Raw genomic sequence first — 12,479 nt, forward strand, 5'->3', positions numbered from 1 at the left:
GAAAAATAGAGGTACTCACCACTCATTTTTACAATTAGCAGTTTAATATACATATCATTCCATAAACAGACTGCATGGCACATAAATTGACTGAACTCCAGTGACAAATATACTGGTAAGTATAATTTTTAGGTTTCTCCTAAATTTATCATTGAAAAATCTAGATATGCAAAACTTTGAAGAAAAATACAAAACATATTTCATTCTATATAAATACTTGTTTTCTGAAAATATCAATAAAATCAGTTATAGAATATATAGAGAAAGCATTTCATTTTATTACTTCAGTCTCCTCAATAAGAAAGGGAGCTCTGGGTCTATAAAAGATGCTTAACACAGCCAAAGGAGCTGTTCATACTAATGTCAAAAATAAATCCAGCTTTGTCTTGTTATTTAAAGTATATAAACATACCAACATGTGGGAAAATTCATCAGAGAAAATTGAACTTCAGTTATTTAATTTAAAAAACAGACTCTCTCTATCAAGGTTTAAGCAAATACTGAAGTCTACCTCTCCTGTTCTTGCTTCATTCGTATTCTCTCCTCTTCTGAAGTAAGAGCTTCCTGCACTTTTATTTTACCCGTTTTCTCACTCTTGTCATCTTTGCGATGTTTGCCAAACCTGTTAATAACACACAAAAAAAGAATCTAACTTGTGAAATGAACAAAACTGTATTTTCCTTTTCCTATGACAAAGAGAGTTCTCCAAGAAGGGCTGCTGGGAAATCAGGAAGGGAAATTGCAAAGACCTCAGAATCTCAATTTTCAGTATTTTCAGGCTGCTTCCAGGTTGGGTTTTTTACATGAGGTTTTTTTTTTTTTATTTCACTCCCTTTAAAAGTTTATAGAATTCCTCACTGAAGAACAGAACAAACAAAAAACCAGTAATTGTACCATGTTCCTCTTTTATGCCAGGATTTTGGGGTCACTATTCTTAAACAGACAGTCAAACAATGTTTTAGAACACCATCTCTGCCCAAGGACACAGCTCATGTTTGCATTAAGCGAAGGCTTCCCCACATGAACATGAGGGGAGAGGGACCTGCAGGTCTGACAGCTCCCGGGACAGCACTGCACCCCACCCCCTGCAAGGGCCGTTTCACCACACACAGAACGTCATTCAAAACTCAATTTATTCTTTTTCAGCACCAGGGTTTTTTTTTAACTCTTTTACTCATGGCTCTTTCCCCAAGGGTGTTCCAGTGTGGGAGGATGAGTGGAGGGATGGAGCTGTCTGGGCTGCCAACCCAGAGTTTGCCCTCTTCACATCTCCTCTTCCCCTCTAAAGGCTACATTTCAAATATATTAGTTTTCTTCCATATTTGCACTGTTTTCTTGAAACTTTCAGGGAGTGAAGAATTTGGCATTTGAGATATTCAGTTATTATTAGGACAAAATTATTCATATTTCTTAAGACATTTCTGACCTATTCTGGAAGTAATGACTTTCGAGTGGAGCGAACCAAACAAACACTTTAATATAACCTTTAAATAGATCTAAACTTCAGACGAAAATTTTCTATTTAAGGCAGAAGGGCTCACATGTATCTGTTAAACAGTATATATACCAATTAAATGTGGCATCATTTATCACACCAAAAGCAGCAAGAATTTTACTCTTTTTATACCAAACACTCATCTGAGAGCTGACTGACACTGTGGCCCTTCACACTCAGGTTCACATCAAAAGTGAAATTAAAGCAGTGAGACTTGTAATCAAACATGTCTAGCAACAGTGCTGACAGGACACCACAAATGCTCACAAACAGTGAAATAAACCACAGACTTCTTAAAGCTTCCTTCTCACCTGTTAATGTAACATCTTTAAAATATTTACAGTTCACCAGGCATTTATAATACTTTCCCATTTGTTCCTTTTGATTCTAGGACAAAGTCATTGTGTGGGATGATAACATACCACACAGAAGCCCTGCAGAATGATTAATTTCTGGTGATTCAGTCAAGAAATATTATTTATATTGTGTAATCATGTTTATGGCTCTTAAGGCAGCTCTTTAAAACCAAAACGCAAAAATACAGCATAGGAGCACGTACATAAACTTTAAAGTGTGTGCCTGTTCTCCACACAGATTGCTCATTTCCACAGTAATTCAGGCATCTGAAAACTAAAACTGTTTATTATTACCCACCTGAAAAGGGCAGAGGACATGATAGTGTTAAGAAATGCAAAATAGGGTGTAAAGTTAAAGTTTCTGATTTTATAATGTTATACGTAAAACTGACATACTTCAATTCAGTCATTCAAAACACCAACATGTATCTCTTAAAACATCCACCTATTTATTAGAGAGTAGTCAAAACCATTATACAAAGCATTTACATATATGACACAAGAGATTCAAATCAAGTTCTGGATGTTGCACACCAGACAAAAGAGATTGGTTAATTTAAAAGAGCCCTAAAACCTCTAGCCCAGAGAGTTTTGGCAGAAAAACAGTGGAATGGAGCCATTCTACCCTGATACACAGAGAGTGCCTGAGGTGGCAGCATGGGTCTGACTGATGGAACATGCAGAGCTGTAAGGAGACAAGCAACATATGTGGCACTCTACCACAGCCTCTCTGGGATGCTCACACTTGCTTCTGTCTCCTGTCCTTCCTCAACCCATTTAAAATGTCAGGCAAAGCAAAGGAGTTAAATTCTGGAGTGCCAGTTTATTTTTGAAAAGAAATCGTGGTTTAAAAAAAAATGGGGGGAAAAAAAGAAAAAAATTGAATTAGTTATTGCCCATTACATTTTGGCAGCAAAACAGAATTTCTGCCACCATAAATCAATTCATTGCAAGTATGAACAGATATATAGTGAAATCAATACCTTATTAAAAAAATAAAGTACACAGGAAATTTCTAATAATCCTTGTAAGCAATCTAGTAAATGTCTGGTCAGGCTGCATGATTGTGAGGAGAGCATTTCTAATGTTAACATGTAATGCAAACCTAGCAAAATTCAATGGTTTGAATTTCCAGATCCAACCACACAAGTCCAGAGCACATGGGGCTCATGTGCATTCCCACAGAGGCAGAGGTAGGCACCACACAGGGAGCACTTGGAGCAGCATCAGGGCTTAGTTTGCTTTGAGTCATGAGCAAGTTGTGGCAACAACTCTTCTTCTTTTTCAGGGTTTTCTTCCAATCATCTGGGAATTAACGTTCCTTCTGCCCCTGAGGACCATCCTGATAAAAGTCTCTGGAAGACAGCTCTGGTTCTTTCCCAGGCATTTCAGAGGGTGGCCATATTGTTCCCACTCTGATCGGAGACTTTCCAGTGCCCATCTCTGAAAAGCTCAGTGGTCATCCCAGCAGTGGACAGCCTGGCAGAGTATGAACCATGGTGGTCTTGCACAGGTGCCTTCTCTGGACTTTGTCACCCGCAGAATTGATATATCTGCCATAATCACCACTGCCTGTAACAAGTTCAGCAACATTAACTGCACTGTCCCTACCCTGGAACCCAGAATAACAAACACCATCCTCCCCCCTCCCTGATTGTGGCTTCATGTTTTTAGCACAATGCACAATTGTGTTAATTGTGGTTTAACAATCACAAAGTTTTGAGAAGATGCTAAGATAGCATCTCAAGATGCGGAGAGAGCCACCTAGCACTTGAGAAAGGTGCTGAAAAGAACTGACAGAGATACATTTGTACACCCCCATACACCTCCTTTATTTCTGTAGGAGCAGTCAACACTCCCCACTCCAAACATCATTCAGAGTGCTTGGTAAGATTACTCTTGCTAGCAATAAATGTGTTTGTTATTTACTTCTATTAAAAGTGTTTGCTTCATGAAGTATGATTTATAGTCATAATGAAACCCACAGGCCAAATCAGCATCCTCTCCACCAAATTTATAACAGACATTTATAAATTATTTATTTAACAGTCATATTCAAGCTAAATTTAACTACAGAAATGCAACATCCAGCAATGCTAGGGCACACCATTAAAGCCAGCTGTTAAAACTCTGTCAGCTGTACTGTGGTATGACTACACTGGTGTAAAGCTATTGAAAATCACCTGTCCTAATTTCTTCAGGTAGATGTTTCCTATTCATATCCATGATGTTTCCTATTCATGAATATTAACTGAAGCAGGACACTTAGAAATAGGACTATTCAGACCCGTGAAATTCAAGCAGTCTATGCAATATCCCTTCAAAACATCCCCCAGTTACTGTGCATTGTCTCCACAGCCAGAGGTAAAGCCCTGTTTGCTGCTCTTTGGTGGCCTTTGTTTAATGGTGTGAGTCAAAAGTCTGAGTCAGGTGCCCAGAATTACTCCCAGTATTTACAACAGCCTGAATTGAATGCATTGGCTCAAAGCAAAGATCTGGCGTACCTATGTCAAAGTTTCACCTCCTTACAAGTGCAACTGGTCTAGTCCCCAACTTGCCCCATGAACATTCATGTGTGTGACACCTTCCCTGCAAGCCACCAGGCTTTGCATCGTGAATCTTACCTCTTTACTGCTCAGGTACTCAAAAGGAAGGAGAGATGGAATTAGGATGTATGTCCCATGCATGACTCATGGCAAATTTGGAACCTTACTGCTTCCAATTCTATTTTTTTCATAATCCATATATTGAATGGCCTGACACACCCACATAATAAGTTCTCTGACTGAAGTGACTGCTCATTTACTGAGAACAGCCTAAGACTGAAACTCAGGAAGTGCAATCAAAGATATCTCCCTTGTAAAACAGAAATCACCATCCATTTCTCCTGTGTCAGAGAGACTCTAGACTTTTGCAAGGCCTTGAGGATACAGCCAAGCACTGTGATCGTGGCCCTGGCTGCCCCCTCCCCAGACACAGGAGCAGTTCTCTGCTGCATGCAGCTGGTTAGAGTGCCTCAAGCCTAGAGTGCCTTGGTGATTTTCAGGTGCTTGTCTGAACCTGAGATGGTCTCATTCTCACTCCTGGGGGGCTGGCTGCTGGGATACTCATTGGAGTTCTTAAAAATGCAAATGAAATGAAAACCTTCTGATACGTACATGAAAACTCCATCGCTCAGCATCTGTGCCAACAATGTTCCCTGCATTAGTGAAAAGGAGGACAGTGCTTAAAAACAAAGGTAGAAACTACTAATTTTGGAACTAAAAACCAAAACCATGCAGAAAAGGAGCATCTGTGGCACTGATGTTCAGACAGTCTGGAGAATCTAATTCCAAGCTCTTTTCTTTTGCGATGCTCAGTGCCAACAATTTGACTGCAAGCTATAAAAGCCCAGCCTAAATCACTGCACAAGATACCAATGCACAGACATGAGCTACTACATGATGTGCAACCAAATTATGCACACTACTGTCTCAACAAGTTACCATATTCATGAGGAAAACAGTTCTGTTGCTAAAGCTTGAGTTACACCAGCTCCTCTGAAGCACCTGCAGCCACCAAAGCACAACACTGACCTGTGGCCACCACTTCCCTCAATCTCAGTTCTTAGAAGCAGAGTACAGAATATTACTCAGGGTAGAAAATAAAGAGCAGAAAAGAAGTGCACATTTTCCTCCAAACCCCAATTAATAAAAAAATTACCATTCTGTTCATAAACATATCCTTTCATAGATATAGCTTAGTACTTCTTTGAGGACACAAACTGTATGGTTATAGAATAATCTCTTCATAATACTAACAATGTTTACTTCGTGTAACAGCTTGTTTATTCAGTAGGTCTCTCATTTAAACCCTTTTATAAAAAGTATAGCTAAAATGTAGTTTAATTTTATTCTGTAGCTGCACAAGCAAAGAAAAAACTTCTAAGACTAATTGAAATACAGGTTGTAAATTAAAAATACCCTGTCTGTCCAAGAGTGTGAGAAATTGATGAAAGAGAGCAGCTGAAATCTTGTTCACTCTAATTGCCAAGATACTCCAGAGTTCTACTTAATTTATATCTTCTTAATTCTCTTTTTACACTAAGGGTTGGAGAAAGTTTCAAGATAAGTGTAAATGCTCAAAGCCACATTCACAGATCCACAGATTTAATCCTCAAATTCAGCCAACAACAGGAATCACAGTAAGTGCAGAAACTAAAAACCGTAAGAGGACCATCTTTTAAATCTATGATCTCTAGTACATAACAGACAAGTCACATCAGAGGAAAGGACCACCCTCAGGCCCCATGATACTGGTTTGTCACATTGTTATTAATAAAAAGATGAGAACACAGACCTGTATGCCATAAGCTTGACCCTCAAATAGGAAATCTCATGAACTCTGGATAATCTAATCAAACTAAAATGAATACCCAAACCTCTCTGACAGTCCCTAGCTGGCTCACTTTCAAGCTTACTTGCTTGAATGACTGTCACCAACTAGGAGGTGACCTAATCCGAAGTCTATCACACTGAACAGAGAGGCATTGATAACAAGTGCCTTCAGTGGCTTTGGGCCAGTGCATCAAAGCAAATGAACAGTATGAGGCTCAACAGAGAAGACAGCATAGCAGAACATTTAAAGAACAAGCTCAAGCTACAGCGTGATACCATATATAAAAAAAAAGTGAAATGTACATAAAATACACATGTGACATAAAGAACATGTAAGTGATTTTGCATAAATAGACAAATACAGATAGAACAAGTGAAGCAAGAAGGACGCATGAGTGGTAACAACAGAAATTCCACATTTACAAGTTGTCTCAAAAAAAATTCAGTTTAAAAGAACATGTATCAGCATTCTTGATATAACAAAAATAATATACACGTAATCTGCTAAATGGATTTTACTCTGATGCGTTACTGATGAGATCACTGTCGTCTGCCGAATCATCCACATATTTCATTAGAATAAAGAGCTACAGAAGAAACATGCATTAGTTGATTAATGAAAAAAAACAAAAATTGATTGAGACAGAAGTTCAGTCGCATTATGTTCCTTAATAGAAAAAAGTCCAGCATTAAAAATTAACAATTGGTAGGTGTCTTGAGCTATTTTGTCAGTGTTTTCTATCTTCAAGGCATGCTCTTTTACCCATAGTAGCAAACAGTATTCACACACACACAGACACACATAATGTAAACATTTGAATGATTTTGCAATGATTTCTGTAATCTTTCTCACCCTACTGTATCAACAAAACCATAAGATTTATATTGCAACATAGTATTGTGACACACAAAACCATTCTGTTGCTAAAAAAACCCCCAAAAAACAAAAAACAAGGATTTAGCATAGCACACAAACAAAAGCCACCCTCTTTAGTGATGACTTGAAGGTTTAGAAGCCTTCCATTCCAAGCAAAATTGTGCATGTGCTATTTTTAAAAACATGTTAAGTGTAAACATTTGCATATTTGCAACGGATTTCTAGAAATAGCCTGTTATCACATGCTACTCATCAAATAGTAGATCGAATTCTAATTGTTGGAAGGGAGTCCAGTGACTGCTGGAGTGACTCAGCAGCAGCACTGTCCTGAGATGACACAGAAGCACTGATGTGCAGGCACTTTGATGCCGGAGCTTGTGGGCATAATTAAAACAGACATTGATAGCTTCGTTTTCCATGGATTTCCTTGCCTATGTTAAAATTGATAAAGCAGCAATCCTTCTGGTGCAACATTCAGCAGAAGACCCCTGCCAGGGGGGTTCCTGGAGAACTCTGCTGTCACAAACCAAGAAAAGCGCATTACAAAAGGTCATAGGTAACTCATGAAAATGAAGAATACCCTGTATCTCTTCAGGCCAGTGACGTTTGCCTTCAAGCAATAAAGAAACTCACATGCTGAGCCACAAACACAGAAATTTAAAGCATGAGAACCAAAGTGGCTGTTACTGCAAAATAGCAGCCCCCTGAAGTGCCCACCTTGGGCCTGAATACTGTAAAGCATGTGAAGGTCTTCTGTGTTCTATTCACACTCAGCAGCCTCTGGATCACTTTTTTTGGAAACATTAAAAAAACATTTTTAAGCCCCATTCAAGGGGGTATTCTAGTACATCTCACCAAACTAAGTTTGCTCAAAGAGAACAGACAGGACGGCGCACATATCGCAACACTTCATGTACAACAGCACCGGTGATTCCCACAACAACTTCCTGGAAAGAAGTGGAAACAACATATGTGATCCATTACTGTTTCCAGCCAGTGAAATGTAATCTGCCTGTCTTTTGAGTCAGTATCCCAACTTCATTGAAAACGGGTATGATGCCAAACCAAGAGACATGTCATGAGGTTTCATTCAATTATTTTCATAAACAGTTTTGATAACATTTCCTGAAAGGCATGACACAACAGGCAGAATATTATTCACACCAAGGCGCTCTCTTTTCACAACTTGAGCATTTTTAATATTTACTTCCAGAATAAAATGGTGGAACTTTTAAAAACAGATTTCTTTTATGGAAAGACCATCTGTTTGCAAGTTTCTAAACAGAAGATAATCTTCTTGCATTGCTACTCATGATTGCCTGAAGCTAGCTGGAGCCATGGACAGCACTAATAAATAAATTTTAAAAGCACAAGAAATCAGAAAAAAACTCTAACAACTACTTCCAACTACTGTAGTTGAAAAGCAGTCTGAGAAGGTCAAAGGAAGTATGAAAAATTTTACAACGGTAGTACTGGAAAGACAACAGCAAGACAGCAAACAGAGATGTCCAAATCTACTCAGTAAGCAATACCACAGTGCAGTAAAAGTTTCCGTAAATAATTCATATTCATGGTGGTCAGCCAAAACCTGTTAAACTGGGGATTGTGGCATCCCTGAAGAAGTCAGGAATATCAAAAAAAGCTTCTGCTTAGGTACAATTTGTTAACAGTCATCAATGATGGGAGCAACCACAGAAGTAGTAGATGACATTTTAATGGACATTTCATAACAGTCTAAGCATTTTAAAGTTTGTGACCTGAGCTCTTTAATGCTATGTATGTATTCAAAAAAGGGAGCATTTATTGACCACAGTTACTTGCCCCAAGCTTAGATTTGATACATTGTGTGCTACTTGTCATTGAAGAAAGTAGCTCTACCTCATACATGTGACCCAGCCAAGCTAATTCAGTCTTTTTACAATTTTTATATATATATTCTCATACTTTTGTACTGTGATTTTTGTATTGTGTACTGTGATTTAATGTGCTTAAAAATTCTCCTGTCACCCCTCTCACACAGAATGTGCCCATCAAGACTGCAGTGCCCTGTTCTAAAGTGCAGTACTGGGCAGTAAGGGACTACACAGTAATTGAAAGACTGTAAATACGAACTCCAAAAAAAAAACAAAGCCTCACTTATAGAGTAAAGAGCAGGCTCCTGAAAAAGCTTGAGTGACGGCCTGCAGTATGCTAACTCACAGACTGCACACATAAAAGCACACATACAACTCTCTACTTTGCAATACATAATGCCATACATAGGGATAACAAAAAATTCCCAAATTCTCAGCATCAACCGCAGCCACCATGAACAAGTTCCTGACAATCTGAAGCAGTCGTTCTTCTACAGCATAGGCAATTTTTCTGGGATGAAGTAAAATCCTACATCCCAGTGCCAGGTTCAGCCCTCCATCTCTGGCTCACACTGGGCCAAACATGTGACACCACCTTACCCCGGTGCCCCCATCTGCCCACTGCTGCTCTGCAGCCACGCAGCAAGGTGGGCAACCTCTGCTGTTGCATTTGTCTCACTCAACAGAGTTTAAAAATCGTGGACCCATTTAGGTACAAACAATACTGCACTGTATGCCTCTAATTGCCAGTGTCCACTAAGGATCCTCAGGGACAGGTTTAAACCATGGCTACTCGTCAACGTCTTCTCTCCACAAATATACTTCTAATTCCTGCTCTGTTCATTTTAATGCATTATTGTTTCCAAATACAATGCTTCAAATTGCAAATTATGTCTGGCTCAAGGGCTGATTATGAGAAACACCAGCACTTCTGCCTCTGTGTGAGTAACTCTGATAATAATGAGTGATTGATTGAGCTCCAAGAAGTCCAAATGATGAGAAGGGTCAATTTGAACATTTTTATTAGCTTCTTTTGTTAAATCTACCACTTTGCCAGGCCAGAGACAAATACTGCATCTGGTTACCGTGATTTTTTGCAACCCTAAAGAAGTACAATTTAGAAAATGGGTACTGGTCTAAAGGCAGACCTCATAAGAAATGCTAATGAAACATAAAAACCCACCCATTTTACTGGCACTCAAGAGATGGCCAAAGAAAAAGAGAATAAAAAGTTGCAAGAGAAATTTGCTTCAACACTTTCCTGCCAGAAAAGGAAAAAAATCCCTCAGTAATACTAAGAGTCATCATAGCTCCATTTTACAACCAAAACGCTTTGCTTGATAGGCCTGCCTTAGGTAAACATGAGCTACAACACGAAAATCACAAAAAATGCTCACTAAGCACATGCAACAGCAGAGAAATTAGGACAGAAATGTAAAACACAAGCTAGGACCAGGAAATTGCAGTAACATTATTCCAAGAACTTAAGTCTTGCAGTCATGAAATTACACTCTATAAAATCAGCAAAAGTTAATACAGACACACAAAAAGTTAATCAAACTAGTTGCAGTTCATCCAGAACCTTCCAAAGATTATATTTTCCCTACAGATCTCATTACCTAGAAATGCTAACACGTCAGTCAGCACTTTTTCTGCCAGATACCAGAAAACTTTGTTGATACACACCTCCTAGAAAATAACCACTGTAGGATAAATTAAGCAATAGGTGATGTCTCCATATCTTTAGGCTCATTCACATATTTACACTTATAGGAGGTAGAGAAGCCACAGTCAATTTCCAGCAGAAGACCACAGTCAACACTGTGGATCTGTGGGCCAAGTCTAAACAAAATATTCCTAAAACCAGACAAGTGTGAAGCTGTCATTGTCTTCTCAGAGGATGCCTACAACACCAAAAAGCAATTCCCCTCACTGAGCTACAGCACCCTAGTGCTGATGGCTGTAGGTTACAGTTTAGGGTTTCACAGTGCCACTCAAGTCTCCTTGTGGCTAAAAAAGAAGGTTTAATTCTGTAATCAAATAAATAATGCCAACAGGACACCTTCACAACGTACCCTAAAACACAATTCATTTAAGTGCCCCAGGCTGGATGGAATTTTGAGCAACCTGGTCTAGTGGAAGATGTCCTTGCTCATGACAGAGGGGTTAGAGCTAGATGATCTTTAAATTTCACTAACCATTCTGTGATTCTATGAATCTATACTATCATAAAAAGCAGAGAGCGAAAAATAACAGGCACATTATTTTGGAAGTTTGCTACAAAGATAGGGCTGTGGCAAAGGGACTTAGCCTGAACCAAAGCTCTGGGTAGTAAATATTAATACGTCACTGCTGGCTTCACACACCTCTGTCTCTTCTATCAGCTGATATTCTGCCCTGCAGCACGAAAATTTAGTTTACACAGGCAGTTATCTTCTGGGTGGAAAATGAAGAGCGAGACTTTGCACTGCAGCAGCACCACTGGAACAAACCATCTCTGGAGTAGATGCAGTAAGACTCAGGTGGATCATTGCTGGGACAGCAGGCTGACAGCAAGTCCCTGTAGCAGCTGCTTCCAGGGCTTGCCCAGAGCTGCCTGGAGCCCTGGAGATGCCTGGTATCCTGTAGCTGCCAGCAGTCAGAGCTTGAGCTGTCTTCATGGTGACAGCAGTTGAAATAACTATATCAATTGTGATTTACACTGCTGATTATTTTAGGGCCAAGCTGGGAGCTGAGATTTTTTTCAGATTGAAGAGATGTACAAAGTAGGACTTGCTCGGGACTAATTACAGACAAGAGATGTAGGGTGGTGAGTTTTTTTTTTTTTGTTCCAGCCACCATAGAAATAAGCTCCTAGCACAGAATATCTCAGACCTGGACCAGTCCCATACACACTGACATTTTTGTTCTTATTTCTACATGCTCAGGCATTATAGAAAGCAAATGACTAGGCCTGTATTTATTTAGAAACCCAGACAGATGATGTTTAAAATAAACCCAGACTTGACTTCAAAGATATCTGGCTCTTGAGATGTTCTTCTTCAAATGATAACAGCTCTCCTCACGCTCAGTGCTGCACACAGTATACAACAATTAGCACTGCCATTTTACTACTTATTCTGAATATACAGCCTAAAATAAATCTTGAAAAAAAACCAACAATGAAAATGGCACTGATTCTTCATATTTCATTTATCTTACACAAGCAGTTTTCCTCCTTTGGGGTTATAAAAGGCAAACCAAACTAGCGAAGTATTTGGAGCTCTACAGATGACACCAGGACTCCGAGCAGTTACAGATTATAATATTGTTGGTATCATTACCTGCTCAGCAACATCAGAAAAAAGAAATACTTTAATTGTCACACTACATCTGAAACTCCTGCTTGTGCCAGCATGTTGTGCTCTGAATTTCAGGATTTTAGCACTATGTGTTAAAGACAACGATAGCATCTATAACAACATTGTGAAATATTTGAGATTTATTTGTGGTATACTGCTGTTGAAATGTGTAACAGCAGTT

General features: G+C 39.1%; 1 protein-coding gene across 11 annotated transcripts in view; it reads right to left on the reverse strand.

Moving 5' to 3' along the window:
- Positions 1–12,479, reverse strand: part of PARD3 (par-3 family cell polarity regulator) — a 420,254-nt gene that overhangs the window by 116,478 nt on the left and 291,297 nt on the right. For 8 of the 11 annotated variants that reach the window (XM_042044371.1, XM_042044370.1, XM_042044369.1 and 5 more), the window contains one exon: positions 512–622. The exons of the other annotated variants lie outside the window; for them this stretch is intronic. In XM_042044371.1, the coding sequence (XP_041900305.1) occupies positions 512–622 (111 nt within the window). The remainder of the gene's footprint in view (positions 1–511; positions 623–12,479) is intronic. 11 annotated transcript variants of the gene reach the window in all.

The sequence above is a fragment of the Corvus kubaryi genome, unplaced genomic scaffold (genome assembly GCF_017639235.1).
Source record: "Corvus kubaryi isolate FWS band 111438036 unplaced genomic scaffold, C.kubaryi_AGA036_p1.0 37398, whole genome shotgun sequence".
Lineage (NCBI taxonomy): Eukaryota > Metazoa > Chordata > Aves > Passeriformes > Corvidae > Corvus > Corvus kubaryi.